Consider the following 26,022-nt stretch of genomic DNA (forward strand, 5'->3'; position numbering starts at 1 on the left):
CACTGTTAAAACGTCTCCAGTTTTATTTCCCGCCAAAATGGAAGAATTGCACAAAAAAGATACAGAACCCGATTACAATACATTAGGGAATGTTGATAGACTTTTAAGAGAGTCTCTTCCTTGATTGTGATTATCCAGATCACAGCACTGATGCCACAGCCTGCAGTCACATCAGTTCTGACTGGTCTTGTCGCTCCACAGCAGTTTTTTTTAATAAGAACACCAATATCTAAATACTAATCATAACATAAAGTTGTCAGGGGCTTCAATGTATTTCCATTGTTACATGCATGGTAATCCTCTAGAATGAAAAGAAGAAAAAACAAAAACAACAAAGTCAGCAACTCATCACAAATTATTCACTTCACAAGCATCAGGAGCTGGGCAAAATCACATGCAGAAAATGTGATAAATTGATTGTGCCTTCTGCCCAGGTCATGAATATGAATATGCCATATGCATGGACCAATGAGAGTGCTGGAGAGGCGGGCCCACGAAATATAAGTCTCTGCAGCAGGAGGAGGGAGAGATTGGGAGTTTGGAGATCGAGAGTTTTTGGATTTGAGGATTGGTGGTTTTGGAGTTTGGGGTACAGAGAAAGGGTTGGTGGTTGAGGGTGGATGAAATGAGATGTTTCGTTAAGAATTAAAGATATTGATTGTACCTTCATCACCTGTAATAATAAACAACTATTTGGTTCTATTTAAACTGACACATTGCCTGGACCTCTATTATTAATAATACATAATGTTGATGTAATCAACCGGTGGCAACGACACAACACATAGCTTGTGCCCTTTGATTGGTGAAGCAACCAGGGGACAGGAGGGAATGTGACAGTCATTGTCTAGTTTCACTCCAAACTGTGTAGCCATTATAGAATATCCTGCCCCCCCCCACACACTTTTTGGTCTCCAAACTATATAGTTTATGCAACTAAAGCCTTCTCTTTACTGGAGTTGGTGTTTTGGCAAAGACCCACACTTTTCAAATAGGCTAACAAAAAACAATCTTGGGGCCAACAGCAGAAGGGTGGTACCAGTAAACTGGCAGCTTGCAGTTCCCCCTCCTAACTTTCTGTCCAAATTACAACCTCATTCTAGGCTGACTGCATTTTCTTCAAAACAGAATAAAACACTTCTGTAAGTTTATTCTAGTGATTAATTGCATCCCTCATACAGATCAAGAAAAATCTTGACTTAAGTGCTGTTTTTTGTTCTGAACATGGAGCTCTCTGTCCATTATACTCACCTGAAAGTCTGAGACAAAAGTTAAGAAGAACATCTCAAAACTAAAGGCTATGGTCCATTCGCAGACTGCGCTCACCAAATGATACACATAATCCTAAAATAAACAGAAACAACACTATCTACATACTAAATTTAGCTTGACACCAAAGGTCCCATAGTAGAATAGAAACAAGTAAAAACAAAGTCCAATACAACAGTAATTGCTATTTCTCTTTTTTTTAAATGAAGAATTTCTGTTTTTCTTTTAAAACATGGATTCAGGTTTTTAAATTAAAAACATCACTTATTTTTAAATAAATAAAACAATATACTAAATTGAATGCTTCCATGACAATCCTTGCTGTTTGAAATGCTTCTCAGATTTTAAACCTTTTAGCCATCTTACAATAAGATGGTCCCCAACCTTGGGCCTCCAGATGTTCTTGGACTTCAACTCCCAGAAATCCTGGCCAGCAGAAGTGGTGGTGAAGGCTTCTGGGAGTTGTAGTCCAAGAACATCTGGAGGCCCAAGGTTGGGGAACACTGCAATAAACCACCCAGACTTTAAGCAACTATGGGGCAGTATACTGTTGCTGCTTATATACTGCCCCCAAATGCTTCAAGCACTCTCTAGGCAGTTAACAAGTTAATTATGCAGACTACACATTGCCGCGACACACACACACACCCAAGCAAGCTGGATACTCATTTTACTGACCTTGGAAGGATAGAAAGCTGAGTCAACCTTGAGCCGGCTACCTGGGATTGAACCCCAGGTTGTGAGCACAGTTTTGGCTGCAGTACAGCAGTTTAACCACTGTGCCATGAGGCTCTTTAAGTTAAGTTGGATCAAAGGGCTGCACCAGGGACAGTTACAAAAGATCTAATGCATGGATGGACAACTTCTGAGAGTATCTAAGTCATTTCTTTAACCACATATACCTACTGTGCATTACCAGCACTCTGAATAAATAAAACCAGGAAGTATCTGCTTCTTTTTGCTCTTGTTTTTAAACATTTATTATTATTATTATTATTATTATTATTATTATTATTATTATTATTATTATTATTATTATTATTATTATTATTATTATTATTATTATTATTATTGAAATAAAGATGCTGAATGCTTTGTTTTGAAGGTGGATGGTGCTTCCTCGGGATGTCTGGAAATGTAGTTCTTCATCTTTTATATTTTTTATCATGGGGGTTCCAAGGCCTACAAAAACGAATTAAAATGCAAATGACATCCATGCTGCCTAATATTAACCCCAGGTCTAATAGGGCACAGAGCTGGCAACATTTAAATGTAGATTCCTAAAATGCTACTTTTGCAGCACTCTTTACACCTTATTGAGTATTTACACTGTCACAAGACTGCTGCAGCCAGATGCAGCCCCCCCCCCCAGTTATATTCTGGATTTATAGGGCAAGTGCTCCCTCTTGTGGTATAAGCATGTCCCATGAACAAGGTATTTTTAGCAGATTTTAGAGAGGGGATGTGGTGGCGCTGTGGGCTAAACTGCAGAAGCCTGTGCTGCAGGGTCAGAAGACCAGCAGTCGTAAGATCGAATCCACGCGACGGAGTGAGCTCCCATCACTTTGTCCCAGCTCATTGCCAACCTAGCAGTTCGAAAGCATGTAAATGCGAGTAGATAAATAGGTACCATCTCAGTGCTGTTCCCTAGTCATGCTGGCCACATGACAATGGAAACTGTATTCGGACAAGTGCTGGCTCTACGGCTTGAAAACGGGATGAGCACCGCCCCCTAGAGTCGGACACGACTGGACTAAAAATGTCAAGGGGTACCTTTACCTTTTAGAGAGGGGAAGCACCTGTAAAGAGGCAGATTGCAATCCATGAAAGCTCCCACAGAAATAAACCCATTAACCTTAAAAATACCATAGGTACTCTTTTGTTTTTGTTGTACATCTGAACTCCAGCCAAAAACAAAAAGTCTGAAGGTATCTTAAAAATAAAGTCCATTTATTGCAGCACAAGCTTTCACAGATTGAGAATCTCACCATCAGAGATATAGCATATTCTATTAAATCAGTGCATATAATGGATGAATGTGGTGGAGATTAACAGTCACTATCACCACAAGGAGGCTTCTGCAATCTCATTTTCCTCCTACATTTATCCCACATCCCTCCTCATCCTCCAACTCTATGCTCAGCTTCTAAACATTCACAAAGCAATTTCCCATCTCTGAATCCTGTACAGTTGTTTTTTCATGGAACTATTTCACCCTTTTATCAAAGGAGATGAAAGGAGAAAGAGTCTTGTGGCTCCTTTAAGCCAAGCAAATTTTCTTTGACATAAACTTTTGTGGATTGCCGCCACTCTTTAACAGTTGCATCTGATAAAACAGGACACAGCCCATGGACAGTGATGTGAAATTAGACTGGCCAGATGAAAAAGAGGGCAAGGTTCCTGCACCTTGAACAGTTGCGTGGAGGAGGAAATTTCAGCAGGTGTAAACTTGCACCAAAAGCAGAACCTGCTGAACATTTTCCTTCTAAACAATTATCGAAGACACAGGAATTCTATCCTCTTTCATCTGGTCACTCTATGTGAAATCAAATTGGTTAGGCTTTCAGGTGCCACAGGACTCTTAGTTACAGATTGACAGGGCTAACCTCCTCCAAAACAAGGGAATGACAAGCTCACTTTGGGGCCCACCATGCCTTGGGAAACCTTAAATATAAAACTGCACTGGAGGTGGAGAAGTGCAGAATGTGCTTCAGCCACAGTTATCCCAGGAAGCTTACTTGTGACCAAAGAAGGAACAATAGCATGTGTGATCCCTGGGATCAACCCAAAGCAGATGGCTGGCTGTCCCTTGGCAGGCACTACTTAAGTGAAAACGTCCTCTGAGCTCTCCTTTGGTGGGCAGGGAATGGGTGACATTTTGTATTTCTTTTTAATGTTTACTAAAGTATCGGCAATGTTTGGAAAGGGTTTCGCCCCATGCCTCAATTGAGCAATGGGAAACTTTTCCTTTAAATCTTCCTTCCCTCTGGAGTGGAAGGGAGACAAAAAGATGTCTCACTTGTTTTTAATGGTTGCTAAACACAGCATTAAATCAGTAATTGCTTCTATAGCACTACAGAAAAAAAAACTTTCAAAGTACTGTTGATGCCTTAAAAAGAAATACAAAACATCACCCCTCCCCTGTCCTCCAAAGGAGAGGTCAATCTTAAGAACAATCTTAAGAAATCTGAAAATCTGAAAAAAAAAACAGGTCTTGTGGCAACCTGAAAGACTAAGATGTTTTAATTCGTATAAGCTTTTGGAGACTGTAGGCTATTTGATTCAATACAACTAGAGTTATCGCTTTACCACTGGGTTCAGAGCTTGGTTCAGTCTGGTTAGTACTTGAACAGGAGATCACCAGAGAATAAAACGGACTGCGAGAGATCCTGTCTGAAAACCTAACAAGCATTTGCAAGCCAAAATTTAACAAATTGGGGCTAGATGGACTAACGGTTTGGCCCACAATAAGGCAGCTTCCTATATGCAATCCATAAAAGCTCACACCGAATTAAATTTAGCTGTCTTTAAGGTGCAACAACACTCTGTTCTTGTTGCTGGTATAGAACATTCTAATACAGCTACCCCCTGAAAAGTCTACTGAAAGAACTCTGCATAGCTTCAAACTGACCAGCAAAGTCATCTATTCCCTACTTTAAACATCATTGAGCAGCTGGCAGAAATAAGAAATGTTTTATCTAGTGAAGTTTTACCTTTTCCCCTGGATTCCAGTCTATTTTTGTGACGGAAATTAGTGAAGCACATGCAATCACTGGAGAAAGAGGAGTTAAAAGGAAACAATGGATTTAAAAAGGAATACTTCAAACATACTATCCTCTGTCTGCTGCTGCTTAACTAGGCTTCACTGGAACCAATGAAAGCAATATATAGGTCTGATCCAATTTTTTAAAATGTTTTTGTTTTTTTAAGATGATCTATATCGTGCAGTATCACCCAGGAACTTTGTCTATCTTGTCCACAAGCCAGACATGAAATTCAAACACAGAAAAATGTTCTTAGTTTTGCTGCAGAACAAACCTCTGGTTCATAGAATCATAGAACAATGGAGTTGGAAGGGGCCTCTAAGGCCATTTGAGTCCAGCCACCTGCACAATGCAGGCATCAGAGGTTGGGGGCGGGGGGGAGGAGTCTCTGCATTTGGAAATGATCAATCTTTTATGGAGAAAAAAATTGTGAACCAGAAAACAACATTAAGCATTATTGGTTTAGTAGAACTTTAGATGAAAAGTACTACATCATAGCACACTAAGGCCCTGGTCACAAAGCAAAAAAACTGACAGGTTACCCACCTGTAATTGTAGTTCTTTGAGTGGACCTCTGTGATTCACACCGTGGGTGATTTGCGCCTGCACGGAGCCTCATTGGAAGATTCTTCTGCAGTCGCAATAAAAGCAATAGAATATGGCCCTCCCCACTCGTATAAGTTCCTTGGTGCCAAGCGTCCCCTTTCAGTTGTGTCAACCGCCACTTAATAGTAAGCAAACAATGGCGTGACAGAGGGGAGGACAGGCGGGATGTGTGAATCACGGAGGTCCACTGGAAGATCTACAATTACAGGTGGATAACCTGTCGTTCTTCTTTGTGGCCTCTCTGAATCACACCCTGGGTGACAATAAGCTGTCTTACCCAGAGGCAGGGTGTCAGGCCAAGGTAGAGGCTAGAACAGCATCTCCAAATGCCGCATCAGACTTTGTCGGAGGTCGAGTCTATAATGAGGGATAAACGTGGCCGGCTGTGCCCAAGTGGCAGAGGCTCAGACGTCCGGAAGAGTTACGCCACAGAGAAAGGCTGTAGAGGCTGCCAATGCTCTGGTGGAGTGAGGGTGAACCATTCTAGGGGCTGGTTGTCGAGCAAGCTGATAAGCCAAATGAATGGTAGAGGTGCCCCATCTGGAGATAGATTGGGAAGTTAGTTCAATGGCAATGATCTAACAGAGGAGCAGAAGAAGTGTTCAATCTGCTGATACCCTGAAGTAGTTCATTTTATTAAGCTACTTCATGATACTAGAAACTGACAGAGTAAGGAACTTTGGTAGCTTTCTGAATAACTGCACACTCTGGGAATGGACTAAACTAGAGTGTACCAACCCACACCCAAAAAAAGTATAAGCCCCTGATAGGGGCTCAAAAAAGTACAGGTTAGATTGCTCTGGGGGCAATTTGGTCCAATCTAGCAAGAGCAACGTTCCTGTCTTCGGGGGAGTTGCTGGAAACATCTGCCGTCCCCAGGCACTGGGTGAGAGACAGTGCCTGGGAGTATTTCTGGCCTGCACTCCCCTACCCTTCAGGACCGGGACCCTGCTGCTGCTGCTGCTGCTGCTGCTGCTGCTGCTTTGGGCAAACCCACCCCTTCCTCAACACCAGCCACCTGGCTGGGAGGGGAGGGAAGCTTTAAAAGCAAGAAGCCGGTGCCAGGGCCCTCTGAGAGCAACGTTCCTGTCTTCGGGGGAGTTGCTGGTAACATCTGCCGTCCCCAGGCACTGGGTGAGAGACAGTGCCTGGGAGTATTTCTGGCCTGCACTCCCCTACCCTTCAGGACCGGGACCCTGCTGCTGCTGCTGCTGCTGCTTTGGGCAAACCCACCCCTTCCTCAACACCAGCCACCTGGCTGGGAGGGGAGGGAAGCTTTAAAAGCAAGAAGCCGGTGCCAGGGCCCTCTGAGAGCAACGTTCTTGTCTTCGGGGGAGTTGCTGGTAACATCTGCCGTCCCCAGGCACTGGGTGAGAGACAGTGCCTGGGAGTATTTTTGGCCTGCACTCCCCTACCCTTCAGGACCGGGACCCTGCTGCTGCTGCTGCTGCTGCTGCTGCTTTGGGCAAACCCACCCCTTCCTCAACACCAGCCACCTGGCTGGGAGGGGAGAAGGGGCATTAGAAGGGGTGTGGGTTTGTTCTTGTTTGTTTTAACTGTTAGTATTATTAATTGCCATCAGGTTGTATAAAGACCCACAGTGGACCTGATGGAACAGGAAGGGGGGAGGGCGTTGGAGGGGGCAGCCATTGAGGTGGTGCTGGGTAGGGGAAGGAATGGCGGTGGGGGTAGAACACGCCCGCGTGGGAGAAGAGAGGTTAGATATCTTACATCTATCCCCTCTTCTAGTCCTACCTCCAACCAAATGGTATCAGGCGACCATATCAGCAAACCCTCGAGCCACACGGTGCTGTTGATGAACGCCAGGTCAGTACAAAATAAAACTGCCCTCATCCATGATGTAATTCTGGATGAGGGTGCTGACCTGGCGTGCATTACTGAGACCTGGGTGGGAGAGGAAGGTGGTGTCCCCCTCTCCCAGCTGTGTCCTCCTGGGTACTCAGTCCAGCACCAGTGTCGCTCGGAGGGTCGGGGAGGGGGAGTTGCTATAGTCTATAGGAGTTCTATCTCCTTGACCAGGCTTCCTGTCCCTTTGAGAGGAGGTCTTGAGGGCCTGTATTGTGTGTTGGGCTCACGAGACAGATTAGGGATTCTGTTGGTGTACCGCCCACCCTGCTGCGTACCAACGGTCTCCCTACCTGAGCTGACGGAGGTTGTCTCGGACCTGGTGTTGAGGACTCCCAGGCTGTTGGTGCTGGGAGACTTCAACATCCATGCCGAGGCTGCCTTGACTGGGGCGGCTCAGGACTTCATGGCCGCCATGACAACCATGGGGCTGTCTCAATGTGTCATCGGCCCGACACATGAGAAGGGCCATACCTTGGACCTGGTTTTCTCAACGGGACTGGAAGGTGGTGATTTGGATGTGGAGGGGCTGGTTGTGACCCCATTGTCATGGTCAGACCACTTCCTGGTCAAGTTCAGTCTATTAGCTTCTTCTTCCCTCTGCAAGGGTGGGGGATCGATTAAGATGATCCGCCCCCGGAGACTAATGGATCCGGATGGTTTCCTGAATGCTCTGGGGGATTATCCGTCTGATATGGTCAGCGCTCCCGTCGAAGCTCAGGTCACCCTATGGAATAGGGAGATGACCCGGGCGGTTGACACGATTGCGCCTAAGCGCCCTCTCCCTGCTCGCCGAGCCCAGACAGCTCCTTGGTATACTTCTGAACTGCGGGCGATGAAGCGAGAGGGGAGACGGCTAGAGCGCAGGTGGAGGAAGTCCCGCTGGGAATCCGATCGAACACGACTTAGAGCCCATTATCGGGCCTATTTCGTGGCCATACGGCTGGCGAAACGGCAATATTTCTCCAGCCGCATTGCTTCCTCAGAATATCGTCCAGCAGAGCTGTTTCGGGTGGTCCGGGATCTTCTTCAACCGGGAAACCTGGTGGAGGTCCTGGACTGCTCATCAGCTCGCTGTGATGAGTTTGCTATTCATTTTGAGGAAAAAATCGCTCAGATTCGCAGTGGGCTGGACTCCACTGTTACTGCAAAATCGGAAGATGTGTCCAGTGTGCCGTGCTTAGGTCAAACTTTAATGGATGAGTTTCAATTGTTGAGACCCGAGGATGTGGACAGGGTGCTTGGATCTGTCCGTTCTACCACCACGCCGCTCGACCCTTGCCCATCTTGGCTAATTGGAAGATCTGCCAGGGGGGTTTGCACTTGGGTCCAGGAGGCCGTGAACGCCTCTCTGAGAGAGGGAGTGGTCCCTACCGCCTTGAAAGAGGCGGTAATTCGACCACTCCTTAAAAAGCCTAACCTGGACCCAAGGCTGGTGGTCAACTACCGACCAGTGGCGAACCTCCCTTATTTGGGCAAGGTGTTGGAGCGGGTTGTGGCCGGGCAACTCCAGGCGCTGCTGGATGAAACGGATTTTCTGGATCCATTTCAATCGGGTTTCAGGCCGGGTTTTGGTACAGAGACAGCCTTGGTCGCCCTGTATGATGACCTTTGCCGGGAGAGAGACAGGGGGAGTGTGACCCTGTTGATACTCCTGGACCTCTCAGCGGCTTTCGACACCATCGACCATGGTGTCCTTCTGGATAGGCTGGCTGGGTTAGGAGTTGGGGGCACTGTTTTACGGTGGTTCCGCTCCTTCCTAGCTGACCGTGTCCAGAGGGTGGTGCTGGGGGACAGTTGCTCTGCCCCATGGCATTTATGTCATGGGGTTCCTCAGGGCTCGATACTGTCCCCCATGCTGTTTAACATCTACATGAAACCGCTGGGAAAGGTCATCAGGAGGTTTGGGCTGAGGAGTCAGCAATATGCTGACGACACTCAGCTCTACCTCTCGTTTTCCACCAATCCAGGTGAGGCGGTTTCTGTGCTGAACTCGTGTCTGGACCTGATAATGGACTGGATGAGGGTTAATAAATTGAAACTCAATCCAGACAAGACGGAAGTGCTGTTAGTGGGTGCTTCGCCGGACAGGTTGGAGGGCCATTTCCCTGCCCTGAATGGGGTTACACTCCCCCTAAGGGACAGGGTCCGCAGCCTGGGGGTGCTCCTGGACCCCAGTCTAACTTTGGAAGCCCAGGTGGACTCGGTGGCCAGAGGCGCCTTCCTTCAGCTGCGGAAATTATACCAGCTGCGGCCCTACCTGGACGAGCAGAGTCTCATGACAGTTACACACGCACTGGTAACATCTCGTATAGATTATTGCAATGCGCTCTACGTGGGGCTGCCTTTGAAGACGGTCCGGTGACTGCAACTGGTCCAGAATCGAGCTGCGCGGCTGGTGAGTGGTGGAGCCGCTAGAGATCACATCAAGCCAATTCTGTTCAATTTACATTGGTTACCAGTTGCTGCCCGAGCCCAATTCAAAGTGCTTGTTTTGACATATAAAGCCCTAAACGGCTTGGGCCCTGGATACTTGAAGGAACGCCTCCTTCCATATGAGCCTACCCGGCAGTTAAGATCTAGCCAGGGGGCCCTTTTGAAAGAGCCATCCCTCAAAGAGGTAAGAGGGATGGCTTGTAGACAAAGGGCCTTTTCGGCAGCTGCCCCCAGACTATGGAACGCCCTCCCAACTGAAATCCGTCTGGCGCCGACGTTGATGACATTTCGGCGCCAGGTCAAAACCTTCCTGTTCCAGAAGGCTTTTAATTGAAATAACAACTGTGGGTCCTGATGATGGCAATTTTAATTGTATTTTAATTGTATTATAATTGTATTTTAATCATCTTATTGTATTGAATTTTAATTATTGTAAGCCGCCCAGAGACCTCTGGGTAGAGTGGGCGGCATATAAATAAATAAATAAATAAATAAATAAAATAAAATAAATAAATAAAATAAATAAGTATATTATGCGGTAACTGGAAAAAAGAGCAAACCGATCTGTACCCACAACACACCAAACAGTGGGACAAATATCCATATGTATGAGTTACTAAACATAAAGAGTTTCCTTTACTCATTATAGTGTAATTCATTGTAATTCGTTGCCAATAATCGGTGCTATCTGAGTTGCTTTTCCACTCCTTTTTGTTATTTTAAAACAGGGGTGAGTGACTTCAGCAGGACAGAGAGCCATTTTCAGATTCCCTGTCAGCTGGATGGTACACATATTTGTTTGTTTGTTTTCTTGCTTGCTGGTTGCATGAAGCTGATAAATAGTTTTAACTACTGTATTGTCAAGACATTGTTTTTTAAAAAACTGAAAAAACCCTCCATGTTCTGTAGGAACCAATGAAAACAGCTTTTGGGAGGGGAGGTTAATTTGGGGAAGAGCCCAAAATGTCCCCATTGGATTGCATTTTGCCCACAACAATCTTGAGATTGATAAGAGAATGATATAAGACTAGAATAAACCCTGACAAAATGCCTGAAAATCTAAAGATGCACTTTAAAATTAAGATTTCATCTTCCTCTTTTTCAAAAGGGATCCTTGCAATCTCATTGTTTAAAAAAAATAACTCATTGCACATCATTATATCATTAGTAAAATAGCATTTCCAAATTCCACCTTAACCTAAAAGAAGATTAAATAACTTTAAGGCACTAAAGTTTAGTGATACAGTAAAAGTATTACAATAACTGAAAATAAGATACAGTCTGTCAGCTGTCTTATTCACAGTAGGGTGCCTAGACCACACTAGAAAGGATACTGGGAAAAAGAGCCATTATGGTCATGACAGAGAGGACCAGCCTTGTGTGCCATATACATGGAGTGCACCACTGTGGATATTCCTTGTACAACTTATACGAGATGGCTGTCTGAAGTACAATGTACATCGTGCCAGACACAAATGCCACGAGAGCCCCTCCATCATGGACAGCAGGATATGTCAGCTCCTGCGAAGACAAATGGGGAAAAATTTGCAGTTACACTAATGCACACAGAAAGAGACAATCATGCAAAGTCAGATTGGCTTTGTGAAACATGGCGCTTCATGGTGCAGCAGGCATTTGAAAGCAGGGTTCTTTAAAACAAATGGTCCTTTCAGTCGTCATCATCTTAGAACTGCACAGCTGAAAAGGACCCTGTAGATCATCAAGTCAAGCCCCTCTCAAAGAGGCACAGTGGCTACTCAAACTCCCAGCTCCAGTAGGTTTTTTAAGAAAGCTGTTCTAGCAAATCATTAGATTTTCCTCCACTCCACTGTGGCTTGATTTGTTGTAGAGTTTGAAGTCCTCAAGCCACTGGAAGTGTTATTTCAAATGACAGAACTCTCTGCCCTACAGAGGTAAAGATGTTTCATTGCACAGGCAGGTCAATTCATTCCATGGATTTTGGATCTCTCCAGCAATCCTCTGCACTCTGATTACAAGAGCCTTGGGTAAAACGGTGAAGAATAAATGCATATATAAATACTGTGTGTCTCTGTGTGTCTGCGAGAGTGAGATAACTTTCAAATAGTGCTTAAATATGACCATCATAGCAGGTTGCTGGCATGTAGTTGTATCCTTTTATCTTAATTTTATTAACAAAAACAATAAACTATTTACACCATCATTTGCAAAAGAGTAAACACAACAGTTCCTACTTTTCAACTGGAGATAGCCCAGGAGGGGGGGGGAGAATCTTGACATTTTACTAATTCCTACCCCACATAAAGGTCAACCCAATCCAATGCTATCTAGCATGGCACATTAGGAATGGTTTACCCCATTCAAATAAAGAACACTTCTGTAGTCAGAGGGGCAGAGATATGCTATGTATCTCTTCATGTGTGTAATCTATTGGAAAAAGAAGCTGCACTTTGGTCATGTTGCTTTGGTCCCTATCCCCAAGGCACTATATGGATACAAGTAATACCATATGCTATTACTTTAAAAGCTATTGGAATACCTAACTGTTAAGGGAAGAAGCAGGCACAGAACATCTTTTGTTCTAGTAATATCTGGCTGCTTTGGGCAAATTATTTCACAAGTACAGAATTCTCCATGTCATTGCAAAAACTTCAGCAATAAGAACTTCTTTCTTAGGAAATAAATTTCTTACAACAATTTTAAAGAAACCGTCACGAGGAATAGGGAAGTGTAATCGATTTGGTTGTTCTGCTTATCTTCATACTGGGATTCATGATGGACTTATAGCATATCTTTCCAGGCAGAAATTATGAAACTTGTATAGTTTAAGAATTATTTTGTGCAAACTAAGCATATCTTTGTGATTAAGATTCAAGCTTAAGAATCAGAAGATTTTCTTGTTCCTCTTGTTGGTACTGTATACCTCTCTGTTTCCATAGAAAAGTTTGTTTTGACATGTATATATAAACCCCAAAAAAAGACTCTTAACACTGTATTTGAATACACTTCCTCAAGTCTGTGAAATCAATTTTGTTTAGTACATGCAAATTACACTTACAGGAGATGTAATCAAGATTTAATCACACTTAGAATAAACTTATCAAAACCAATAATAGGTAATATCATCCCATTAATTTTATTGGGTCTGCTCTAGCTACAAAAATATTCAGATTCAACCCATTCAATTGAATTCTTTTTACAAGTATTTCCATTTGCTTCTTTTAAAAAATTCCTCATTGATATCTTAGCAATCTGTATGCCTACAAATGTGCTTAAAAATAAAACTGCTTGTGATTATTTACTTTCTGCCTATGTAACAAAGCCAAAGAGAAAAATAAAAACAAGTGTATTAAGGTACATTACAGACTAAGATTTATTTTGGTGCCAGATTTCATGGATTAGAACCCACTTCCTCAGACATATGGAGCAAAACACTTAGAATATAGTTTTATATACACACTGTTCATGGTATTTCAGGAAAGACAAAGTGGGATGGAAAAATGAGGGTGACAAGTTCACTACTGAGGAACTTCCCAAGTGGCAACAGCATTATTTAATCTAAAGAAATTGTTCTCTTTGCCCTGTGCAGAATGCAGTGGGGCATTGTACAGATCACGTTGAAAGATTAAAAAGTAAATGAGCCCAGTGTTGTGCATAACAGTGTTGAGACCCATAATGATACTTCAGGAATAGATATGAGGCTGAAGTTTAGCATCTAGGTATACAGCAGAGTTGTTCCTGTGAGCATATTGCATGGTTTGTGTGTTACATGTGCTTAAAACTGATGGAGCTATCTGTAAGCAAGTACAGGTCGGCTGGCCAGAGCTTGGGAGAGGAAAAGATTATTGTTCAGAATGGGCTGTACTGTGGATCACTGATGATATGAGTGGTTTCTGTTTGGAACAGTCCATTTGCTAGTGGTCCATGTGCTAATTCCACATAGCCATGAACCGACTACAACATAAATGCATTCAGCAGTCTAGACTTTTTATTTTTTTCTGCTTAATTGATTAAATTAGTACTGTGCATGTTTACTTCGTTTATCATGGCAATACACTTGCAAGGCATTCATGTTCTAGTTTCATGAAACATGAAAGTAAAAGCATTACTGTATATGTGAAGAGGTTCTGTGTGTATATCTGCCTCTTTCAAAATCACTCTTACAGCTTTCACATTAATTTAATTATTTTTCACATCTATTCCATTTTTTACATTAGCAGAATTGTAATCTACTAACAGCACTTTCCTCTAGAAAACAAGTTAAGAATATATTTACAGTACTTGCAAAACGTTTCATGTCCATATACAGCCCAGCAGGTCTGACTGCCTCAGCCATTCCTTTTACAGTGACCTTTTCCAAGGTTTTCTAGGTATATGTTACTCAAAAATGATTTACTTTTTCTTCCTTCTGGTGGGCAGCTGAAGACTGTGCAGCTTGCTCAAGTTCATACAGATGGCTCTTCTGGCACTCAAGGCAGGGAATTGAACTCCCAACCTCTATCTAACTCTCTGAGCTTATAATACAGTGGGGAACTGGGTTCCCAATCTCCGACTTTATAGCCAGATGCTCCAACAGTGTTTTAAAAATTAATTTGTAGGGGAGAGGCTCATCATGTGATAAAATTGCTCCCTAAATCCACGTAGAAGGTGCAAGATTTTCTGTGCTGTTTGGAACAGCATTTGGCCCCTGGGAGCCACATGGAGCTTCATATTTTCCACCCCTGGGAAAAATTGATGGAAAATACAGTATTTTTCATTATTTTATTATGATAGTTTTATTTGTTTGTTTGTTTGTTTATTTGTTTGTTTGTTTGTTTGTTTTATTTAGCTTATATGCCGCCCAAACTACCCAAAGGTCTTTGGGCAGCTTACAACATTTAAAATACAATAAAAAGTCAAAACAATTAAAATGCAATTAAAACATATACTCTAAAATTGTTTTGATTATTTCTAAAATTGTTTTAATTATTTCTATGCCACTTGAAGGAGAAATGGGAAATCATTAAAGCAACCATACACTGGTTTAGACCTACCTGAACGCTAGCAATGATACTCATTCCTATACAACCCAGGATTCCAAAACATAGTGCCAGTAAATTGAAACAAGAGGAATTAAAATGTGTCATTTCATTTTGCTTCTTTAACATCAAATATTTCATGATCATTGTAATTGCACCTGGAAAAGAGAGTGTGAGGGAGAAAGAAAAATGAAAAATAATCACAAACCATTGGGCACAGAATAGAGTACACACACACACACACACACACACACACACACACACACACACACACACACACACACACACACACACACACACACACACACACACACACACACACACACACACACACACACACACACACACAAGTAATGAATATGCTGTATAATGAGAGAGAGATGTTCCTTTAGATTTCCCTATTAATGGCCTGCAGGGTAATTCAAAATAGATCACCCCAGGGCTTTCCAGATATAGTCAGATTGCAACTCTAACATGACTTAGTCAGGAGAGTCAAAACTGATGAACCGTAAGAGTTGCAGTCCAACATCCCTCCATCCCATTTTTTCTACCCCAGGAAGCTTCAGGTGGCATGGCAACGTACCTCTGTGACTGACCTAGGCAGGAGGTTTGTGTTGGGGGGGGGGAGAGATTAAACTGAAATAAACAAGGCCTGTTTGGTGAGTTCTAAAATATCTTCTAGTATCAACTAAACAAGAGATAATGGCCAGCAGGTAGTGGGTGGTGTATTCTTTTTTCAGTGTCTTTCTAGACATGCTTTATTCATCTACATATCACACCTAATCCCAGGAACTTTTAAAACAAAATTGGACCTTTGTTTAATATATGTTTAAAACTATTTCATAGTTTTAAACTCTCACTCTGATAAAACAGTATTTCAGAAAAAGGTATTGATTGATCATAATCCTTCCCCACCACATCTCCTCTTCAGAGAGTACATCTCCTACGCCCTACAGGCTTCATTGTGAACAGCTCTTGGAGATTTCTTACAGAAAGCCTGCTCACTTCCCTTTTTAAGTTTCTCTAGTGATACCAGAAACATCTCTGAATGAAAATAAAACATATGTAGTCAGTGTGACATCAGATTGAGGATGGAAGAAATCATAGTATACCTCCTGTTCTTAACTGTTTCAAAATACATGCCAGTTTTGTACACAACCATTTTTACCCAATTTAGAATGAGCTGGAGTAGAAAATTCAATCAATAAAAGCATCTGAACAAACAGATACATACCTAGGACTGCAGAAATGGTAATCATAATTCCAAAGATAACACTTTCTGGAGGCTTTGCTCCTGTATCACTGAAACAAATAAAAACAAAAACGTATTTGAGTATTAAAGGAATAAATTCAATAATTACAATTCAATTTGCTGTATTCTCAATGGGAAGGCTGATGTACATTGTATTATGTAAAAATCATAGCCTTTTTTTTAAAAAAAAAGGAGCAGGATCTTGTTATGCAGCTCAACAGAAATATTAGCAACCCAGTTGAAGTGGCAAATTCCACTAAAATCAATGAAAAAATAAAAACGTAAAAGTCATTCTCGACCAGAACAAAAGCACAGCAGCCAACCTCCTGCCTACAGAAAATCCACCAGAAAGATATGAGCGCAACTGTTACACAGCCAGAAAATGAAATCGGTAGCATCCACGTATTCCTAGCTGATAATTCAGGGAGTCTCCTTTGAGATTCCCAAGAGTGCACCAAACCAATGGGCACACACACACACACACACACACACAAGAATCCCAGCAGTGACTGCCGGCTAGAAATGAGTGAATGCTATGGCTGCCTTCCCCTTGTGTAACAAAGCAACAAGATTTCAGCCTCTGACTCATATTTACAAGAATGTGGACCAATTACGCCCATGATAAATGTCATGATGGAATGAAAATTTGGAAGACGCCAAAGAAAGAAAATAATTTAACAAAATTCTAGACTTCTGAACATACTTCAAATATCCACATTCTTTCTTGGAGAAAATGAAATGCACATTGTACAAAATTACTTATAGAAAAAGATTCCCTAAAGCGGGTGGGCAGTCAACTGAAACATTAATCTGCTTCACTATTTGCATACTCAACTATTCCATATTCAGTTCTTACACTCAGTTTATCACCAATACTAATACAAACTACTATACTGACATAATATCTACATTTCTGTCACCATGACTAATGGCTGGAGTTGGGAAAGATTCTTTAAAAATGTAATCAGTGGTACTGTTCTAGAACTTGGCTAGTCACCGCATGTAAAAAGTTTAATTAGTTGCTGCTATGGTAACAATGTTTAAAAATCATTCTCTTCTTTATCATTTTTCAGAAATAACTAAACTTGTTACTTATGGCTGTAAAAAATAAATTAAATGCCACAAGCCATTGGATTGTCCTACAAAACACTCTCTTCTCTCATCCACTATGCTGTCTGCTTATGTTAAGCCACTAGGGTCATACATTGTTTGGATATGAAGAAGAACACTTAAACTGGGTGTGTGTCAAACAGTGCAGTGTTTGGTGTACAATCTTTTATTGCTTACAAAATACCATTCTGATTTAGGCATTTTCAAGAAGTATTCTTATCTGTTTTTTTAAAGAACAGTCTTATATTTACGCTTTCATTAAACTCCAAGCAGAAAATTCATGTCCCAAGTGAGCCACTTGTAACAGAGCTGAAGTACTTCTGCAACTAAATGCTGGCCTCTGTTACCTCAAAACTATATTAAATGGCAATCACTTCAAAGTCTTTGAAGAATACTATGAAAGAGGAGAATGGCGCCTAGGTGTGACCAACACACAATCTGAACTTACTGTAAAGAACACTTAGTGTTTTAAGAGCATTCCGAGCAATTGAAATTGTACTGAATATCATTCATCTTTATTTAAATCTTCTATACTTTGGAAGGATTAAGATGACATTTAAACCTCACTCTTGAATTGTCCACTACACTTATTTGTATATGTGTGAGAGTATGTTTGTGTGCACATGCATAGATAATAGGAACTAACAACACCTTTCAAGGATTTTCTAGATAAACACACACACACACACACACACACACACACACAGAGAGAGAGAGAGAGAGAGAGAGAGAGATCTTACATAGATCAAAAAAATTATCTACTTCTAGATCTTGCACTATATAAATTCAGAACTATATAAATGTTTGCCTGTAACTACTTGGGCTTCTAAACAGCCACTTGCCTGATAACGTCTGACAATTAAAAACTGTCTCCAGCCAACTGGACAAAGATATTTCAGGCTTTTTCCTTCTTTAAACTATAGACAACAAATACAGGTGTATTAGCCAGATTACTGAAGAGTATTTGTAGGCTCTTGTTTCATAAGGTTGACCAATACCCATAAGAAAGGATACTATTCAGACAAACATAAAAATATTACCCGTGGATTGTTTCATGGAAAGGAGTTAAACATATACTTAACATTCTAATTTTGAATTAAAAGGTCCAGATCATTTCTTTCTTTTCTAAGAGTTCTGAAAAACAAGTATAAAATATAAAAATCTTATTAACTCATGCACCAGCTCAAATGAACATTCTCTAATGTGCTAAGTTCTATTTTTACAGTTTAACATGTGCCATCCACCTGACTCTCTTCCTACTCTCGTTGCCACTAGAAGTGGGGGTAACCAAAATTTAACATGCAAACATTTTTGAACGGAAGCCACATGATCTTGTTCAAGTCACAGGATTTCCATCCAGGGAAAGGCATAGGCTGCTGCAGAGATGGGAAAGATATTGCTGAAGCAGCGGCTGGAGACATGGGATGGTTTGTGTAACAAGTATGGGATATATTTCTATGAGGAACAAAGTAAGCATATTCTGGTCAAAAGATGTTACACCCAAGAACCCCTGTCAAGAACTTCATACGTCTCTAATACTTCAACTAGCTTTATGGACCCAAGGATTGTAGATAAGGGAATTTGAAGAAACAAATATTTTAAATACTAGTTTAAAATTGAAAAGGGCAAGTTGCAGACTACTCATTGGCCACAGTCACATGTCAGATCAAGCCAAGGTTTACGTTGGTCATGTTTTCTGCTTTAGCTACAAACTATCTTCCACACCACAAAAACATATAAACAAACCCTAGTTTACTATCTCCATTTCTGGCTTGTTTCTCCTACACGTTTTTGGTCAACTTCCATTTCATAGTTGCCAGTGTAAGAAACAAGTGAGGGACAAGCCACAATTCTGAGTTCAGGTGTAAAACACACTCATAGTTTTTTAAATACCAAAGTTTAAAAGCAAACCATGTCTTTTTCTCAATGTGTTTTTGACTAATAATCTCTGATTTGATTTCAGAGAAAGGTATGGATGTAGCAAGCCAGAATTCAACACATTGCAATCTGGTTTACTGCTATGTGCAAGGCCAGCCTTAGTGAAGATACAAATGAATGCATCGCTTTCTTTTTGTCCAAATAAGAGCAACGATCAGTTAAATCAAGATCTGGACTTCTTAACTCCAACACAATTACTTCCCCCTACACTCAAGCAGTTACATATGCGCACAAAGGCTTTTCCTATATATTTTTCCAGCTAAGAAAATTGCATATGTTTTACAGGAAATGGGTGTTGGGGTGGGGAATTAACCAGATAAACTCCTTGCAACTTCTGCTTCAAAACATTGTAAAGAGATTGAAAGTATAACATTATCTTCACACATCCAGTTTGCATTTGGATGTTAAGTAGCAAACAGGTCAGTAACTCTAACTGTATCAGATTTCGTTTTGTTAATAACAATGAGCATATTTTCTTTTGTATTATGTCCAAGCAGTACTCTGTACATCAGTTACTAAGACGCATGAGCACAAAAGTGCTGTTGCATTCACATTCTATTTGTGGGCATTGTTACATACAGCACTGATGTTACCTGTCTGTCATGGGTTTGGAGGGAAAGTTCCATCCTATGGGGAGTGGAAGGCGGGACATCAGGAGGAGGGGCTGTACTGTATAAATATGTGAAGCGTGTGTGGAGTTGAGACGCTGAGAGACACTGGGTTGTGACGAAGCAGCAGCTGGGAAGAAGAAGCTGTTGTGGGAGTCTGTGTGTCAGACAGGGTACTACTGTGTGTCAGAGTACCAACCTGATAGGTTCAGGTGTCTGTTGGTTAGCCAGAACTGATAGGTTCAGGGTCTGTGCTTCAAGTTAAGGTTCTGTGTGAACCAAACTGTATGCATGAATGAGTGAAACTAAGCCACGTTACTTTATCTGATTCACCTGATTGTTTTATTTTCCCTGTGTGTATTTAAAATAAACCTTATTCTTTTTATTGTTTAAAAATCCATCCCTGGTCTGTGTGACTTCTTATAGGGAATGGTTGGTGGCAGCTTAGTGTAACTGTGTGACATATCCCAGTAGGTCTGGGTTTGTCACATTGATTGGTGTCCAGCGTGTGGGATACGACTGGTCCAGTTGTCCAGTGGTCCAGCAAAGCCTTGGCAAGTGTGCCCAGAGCAAGGGGGGTCTAGTCAGGGACAGTCTGAGGCGCGTAGGTAATCTTCTAGGTGTACCTCACGGGGAGGTGCGCTAGTAGAAGAACGTGCCAACTGGGGAGACTTAGATTAAGGTGCTCTGAGGTAGCCTAGTTTTGGCGGGAAAAAGCTGAGGCAAAACTGCGTAGTAACAGTGAGCTAGCTTGCCAGCTGAGAGGCCCAGCAGAGGGGGGTAGGCTCTGACTCGATACTGTTGCAAGCTAAGTGCTGAAGAACAGCAGCAATCTCTAGGGAGAGCTGGTTCTGAGGCAAAAGGAAAAAAGTGGTCGTTTTATTTTGAGGCTTGACTTTTAAAGCAGCCTGTTCTGAGGGGGGATTATGCCCTTGACTCGAAGCCAGATGGCCGAAATGAGTGAAGTGAAAGACCCCCAGATTGACCAAGGTTCTGAGGATGAATTTGGCTCAGTGCAGGGTGACAGCACAGGAGAGCAGAACCCAGAACTCAGAAAAATACTCATAGCCCAACAGCATGAACTGAGGATGAGGCAATTTGAAGTGGAGGAAAGATTAGAGAGAGAAAGAAGGGAGGAAAGGGAAAGGCAAATTGAAATGGAGGAAAGGGAAAGAGAGAAACAAAGGCAATTTGAATTAGAGAGAGAGAGAATGGAGAGGGAAGAAAGAATGGAGAGAGAGAAAATTGCTCTGGAAAAAGAAAGGATGGCGTATGAATTAAGAAAACTGGAAATGATGAACCAGAACAATAATAACAATAGGGATTCTGAGGGAGGCCAATTGTCTAAGGCTGACCTGAAGAAATTCCCTGTGTACCACAAGGGAGATTGTCCTGAGGTGTTCTTTTCCTTAGTGGAAAGAGCGTTTGTGGACTTCTCAGTGAGGGAAACTGAGAAGATGACCATCATGCGATCTTTAATCAGTGGTAGCCTGGCTGAGGTTTATGCCGAGATGCCTGAGGAACTGATGAAAGATTTTGCAGAGTTTAAAAAACTGGTGTTTGCCAGACATGGGATAAATGCAGAACAGCTGAGACAAAGATTCAGGTCCCTAACCAAGAAGCCAGAGCAGACTTTTACCCAAGTGGGGGCCCAATTGGTGAGGCTGCTTGAGAAATGGCTATCTCAGGAGGGGACAGAGACCTATGAACAGCTTAAAGACTTGATAGCCCTGGAACAGTTCTATTCAGTCCTGCATGGGGAATTGAAATTCCAGGTGAGGGAAAGGAAACCAAAATCTGTGGCACAAGCCGCAGAGATCGCAGATTTTATTTCCCAAATAAGAAAGCCCTTGGGTGAGGGGAAATCTGTAGGTAAACCCAAAGAAACCTACAGCAAGTACTCTCAGGGACCAGGGAAAAGCCAGCAAGGGGGAGGGGCCCATGGTGAAGGGAAGCCCTCAGACATGAAACTAAGACCTCAGATTTTGGAGGGAAAACCAAGACAAGATGAGAGAGAATCAAAATACACCAGAAAATGTTATTTCTGTCAGGGAAAGGGTCATCTAATCTCAGAGTGTCAGAAATTAAAGCAGCTAAAAGGAATGGTGCCTCAGGAGTCTAGTGGGACCAAGCCAAAAGCTGTGTTCTGTGTCCAGAAAGAGCAAAGCTCAGTGTCACTGAGGGAGCCTGTTGCCATGGCTACTCAGTCTGGAACAGCTACCTCTGCTGATCAGGCTGAGGAAAATGGTCCTCTTGTGGAGGTAAAGCGCTGCTTGCTGGTGAAAACAGATTCTCAATTGTTTGAGACAGCCGGGGTGGACGTAGGAATATTTGACCGTCAGTATAGGGGGCTGCGGGACACTTGTTCCCAGGTAACCCTGTGCCATCCAGATATTATTCCTAGGGAGTTTATAATCCCAAATGAGAGCATGAAGGTGGCAGGGATTGAGGGGCAGGTAATCTCTCTGCCAGTAGCAGAGGTGCCTGTCAACTTTCAAGGCTGGAGGGGAGATTGGCGGCTAGCGATTTCATCGACTCTGCCAGCAGCCGTGCTCGTGGGAAATGACCTGGCTGAACATGTGAAACGGGTGCTAGTGATTACACGCTCACAAGCCACCACAGGGACAGTTCAGGGGGGTAATGATGAGCCAGAGACGGAAGCAGAGGGGAGTTCAGAAGCTGTGGTGGAAACCTTAACCACAGACAGCAGATTTGGACAGGAGCAAAAGGCAGACGCCACTCTCCAAAAGTGTTTTGAACAGGTGACTGACGCCCAGCTAACACCTGAAACCCCAGTGAGATTTCTGGAGAAAAAGGGGATTTTATATAGAGAAACCCTGAGGAATATCTCAAAAGGGGGAGATGGGATCAGAAGTCAGCTGGTGGTACCTGAAAAGTATCGCCCCATGATCTTACAAAGGGGTCACTCTGACATGTTTGCTGCACACTTAGGGGTGAACAAAACACAGCAGAGAATCACACAGAATTTCTACTGGCCTGACATAGGGAAGCAGATCAGGGAATTCTGTAAACAATGTGATGTGTGTCAAAGGCAGGGGAATAACCGCGATAGGACCAAAGCAAAGTTGTGCCCTTTGCCTGTGATTGACACTCCGTTCAGATGCATAGGGGTGGATATTGTGGGACCTTTGCCCAAGGCCACAAAGAGGGGGAACAGGTTCATTCTAACAATTGTGGACCATGCCACAAGGTATCCTGAAGCCATACCCTTGACTAACATTGAAACTAACACAGTGGCCGATGCTTTGGTGGGGTATATGTCCAGGATGGGATTTGCCTCAGAGATAATCACAGATTTGGGCGCATCGTTCACATCAAAGCTCATGAAACGCTTATGGCAGATCTGTGGAATTAAGCACAAGGAAACCACTGCCTATCATCCTGAAAGTAATGGGTTAACTGAGAAGTTCAATGGGACTCTAATGCGCATGATTAGGGCTTACTTGGCAGAGAATCCAAACAATTGGGACCAGAAGCTGCAATCCCTTTTGTTTGCTTATCGATCAGTGCCACAAGCCAGTACCGGGTTCAGTCCGTTTGAACTTTTATTTGGGAGAAGGGTGAAAGGGCCCCTTGATTTGATCAAACAAAATTGGGAGCAGATTACCCAGGATGACCCACAAGACGTTGTGACTTACATAGACACCTTGATGAATGACCTAAAGAGGAATCTAGAGCTGGCAGCAGAAAACCTGCAAGCTCAGAAGGTCAGACAGAAAACATGGTATGACCACAAAGCTAGAGAGAGGCACTTTGACCCAGGGGAGGAAGTGCTTTGGCTTAGGCCCTGCAGAGAGAATAAACTGCAGCTCAAATGGGCAGGACCATATAGGGTCATTTCCAAGATGTCAGACCTGAACTACCTAATAGAGCAGGAGGAGAACCAAGCAAGGAGGGTGGTTCATGTGAATGCCCTAAAACCCTACTACAGAGGGGAACAGAGGGTTTTATTCGCGATAAAAGCAGCTGAGAGTGAGGAAGCTGAATTACCCTTCTGGGAGGGTAGAGGGGAAGTAAAATACAACCCAGAGGAGGTAAAGATCAGTCCTGCACTCACCCAAGACCAGCAGCAAGAACTAAAAATGCTGCTTAGTAAATATCAACAGGTGTTTTCCAACAAGCCGGGGATAGTGAAGGGAGTGATGCATCGGATCCACACAGGGGATGCACCCCCGCAGGCAGTATCCCCATACCGAGTAACGGGACCCTATAGGGACAAGGTGCGGAAGGAGCTGGACGAGATGCTGAGGGAGAACATAATCGTCCCCTCTTCTAGTCCTTGGTCCTCTCCGATAGTCCTTGTGGACAAGCCTGATGGGAGCATTAGGTTTTGTGTTGATTACAGGAAATTAAACCGTGTAACCACTCCTGATGCCTACCCAATGCCCAGGCTAGACAACCTGATTGAAACCATAGGGGGTTGTCGGTTCATCTCATCATTGGACCTGGTAAAGGGATATTGGCAATTAAGAATTGATCCCAGGGATCAAGAAAAGACTGCCTTTTGCAGCCCTTTTGGTCTCTATGAGTTTCGAGTCCTGAGCTTTGGTCTCAGAAATGCACCAGCCACATTCCAAAGGCTGATGGACCAGACCTTGGCAGGGCTCAGTGACTTTACAGTGGCCTACATTGACGACATAGGGATCTTCAGTAATACCTGGGAAGATCACCTGATACACCTGGAGTTAGTGCTGCAGAGGTTAAGTGCAGCAGGGCTAACAGTAAAGGCCAGCAAGTGTCAGCTGGGTAGCCCAGAAATAAAATACTTGGGTCACATGGTAGGGGGAGGAATGATAAAACCCCTGGAGGCCAAAATAGAAGCTGTTCGTGATTGGCCTAGACCCAACACCAAGAAAAAAGTCAAATCATTTCTTGGGTTGGTGGGCTACTACAGAAAGTTCATCCCGAGGTTTAGCGAGATTGCGGCTCCGCTGACCGATCTGACGAAGAAGACGGCTGATGACCGCATCCCGTGGACCAGCGACTGTGAGGCGGCGTTCCAGAGGTTGAAGGAGGCGTTAATCAACTATCCTGTCCTGCGTGCTCCAGACTTCGACCGGGAGTTCATCATCTACACTGATGCGTCTAACAGCGGCGTAGGAGCAGTTCTGTGCCAGGAGGATGAGAATGGTGACCAGCATCCAGTGTCCTACCTGAGTAGGAAACTTCAAAAAGGTGAGAGACATTTGGCAACCGTGGAGAAGGAGTGTTTGGCCATAGTCTACGCGATCCAGAAGGCCAAGCCTTACATCTGGGGAAGACATTTTATTCTGTGTACTGACCATTCACCATTGCAATGGTTAAAGACAATGAAAACCCACAATAGCAAACTTATGAGGTGGGCTTTAAACCTACAGGACTATGACTTTGAAGTGAAGGTGGTCAGAGGGTCAGTGAACTGTGTTGCTGACGCCTTATCAAGAAGACCTGAAGAATGAAGACGGCGAAAGAACATGGACTATGTGTATATAATGATGACTAAAAAAGTTAAATGTACCTGGTTTTGAATTTGGTTTGTATGAATAAAGGTAAATTGATGTAATGTATATGGTAAAATGTTTAAATGCCTAATTGCTATGGTTAACTTAGAGTGTAAGGATAAGTAAGTATTATATGGTATGTATAACTGTTGTTGTATATTTTATTCAGGTTGTTTTTTTGGTGAAAAGCACGTTAGCTTTCCCCCCTACAAAACAACTTATAAAGAGGGGAGGTGTTACATACAGCACTGATGTTACCTGTCTGTCATGGGTTTGGAGGGAAAGTTCCATCCTATGGGGAGTGGAAGGCGGGACATCAGGAGGAGGGGCTGTACTGTATAAATATGTGAAGCGTGTGTGGAGTTGAGACGCTGAGAGACACTGGGTTGTGACGAAGCAGCAGCTGGGAAGAAGAAGCTGTTGTGGGAGTCTGTGTGTCAGACAGGGTACTACTGTGTGTCAGAGTACCAACCTGATAGGTTCAGGTGTCTGTTGGTTAGCCAGAACTGATAGGTTCAGGGTCTGTGCTTCAAGTTAAGGTTCTGTGTGAACCAAACTGTATGCATGAATGAGTGAAACTAAGCCACGTTACTTTATCTGATTCACCTGATTGTTTTATTTTCCCTGTGTGTATTTAAAATAAACCTTATTCTTTTTATTGTTTAAAAATCCATC

General features: G+C 42.9%; 1 protein-coding gene across 2 annotated transcripts in view; it reads right to left on the reverse strand.

Annotated features, from left to right (window-relative positions):
- Nucleotides 1-26,022, reverse strand: part of LOC110071063 (DNA damage-regulated autophagy modulator protein 1) — a 37,385-nt gene continuing 11,363 nt past the window's right edge. Inside the window, exons 2-7 of one of the 2 annotated variants that reach the window (XM_078376215.1) lie at nucleotides 16,173-16,240; nucleotides 14,954-15,096; nucleotides 11,276-11,462; nucleotides 4,983-5,041; nucleotides 1,252-1,344; nucleotides 1-301 (exon numbers count right to left, since the gene is read on the reverse strand). In XM_078376215.1, the coding sequence (XP_078232341.1) occupies nucleotides 266-301; nucleotides 1,252-1,344; nucleotides 4,983-5,041; nucleotides 11,276-11,462; nucleotides 14,954-15,096; nucleotides 16,173-16,240 (586 nt within the window). In that variant the 3' untranslated portion in view covers nucleotides 1-265. Of the gene's footprint in view, nucleotides 302-1,251; nucleotides 1,345-1,486; nucleotides 2,452-4,982; nucleotides 5,042-11,275; nucleotides 11,463-14,953; nucleotides 15,097-16,172; nucleotides 16,241-26,022 lie in introns of those variants that run through there. The other variant, XM_078376216.1, reaches the window with a different exon arrangement.

This window comes from Pogona vitticeps, chromosome 5, assembly GCF_051106095.1.
Source record: "Pogona vitticeps strain Pit_001003342236 chromosome 5, PviZW2.1, whole genome shotgun sequence".
Classification (NCBI taxonomy): domain Eukaryota; kingdom Metazoa; phylum Chordata; class Lepidosauria; order Squamata; family Agamidae; genus Pogona; species Pogona vitticeps.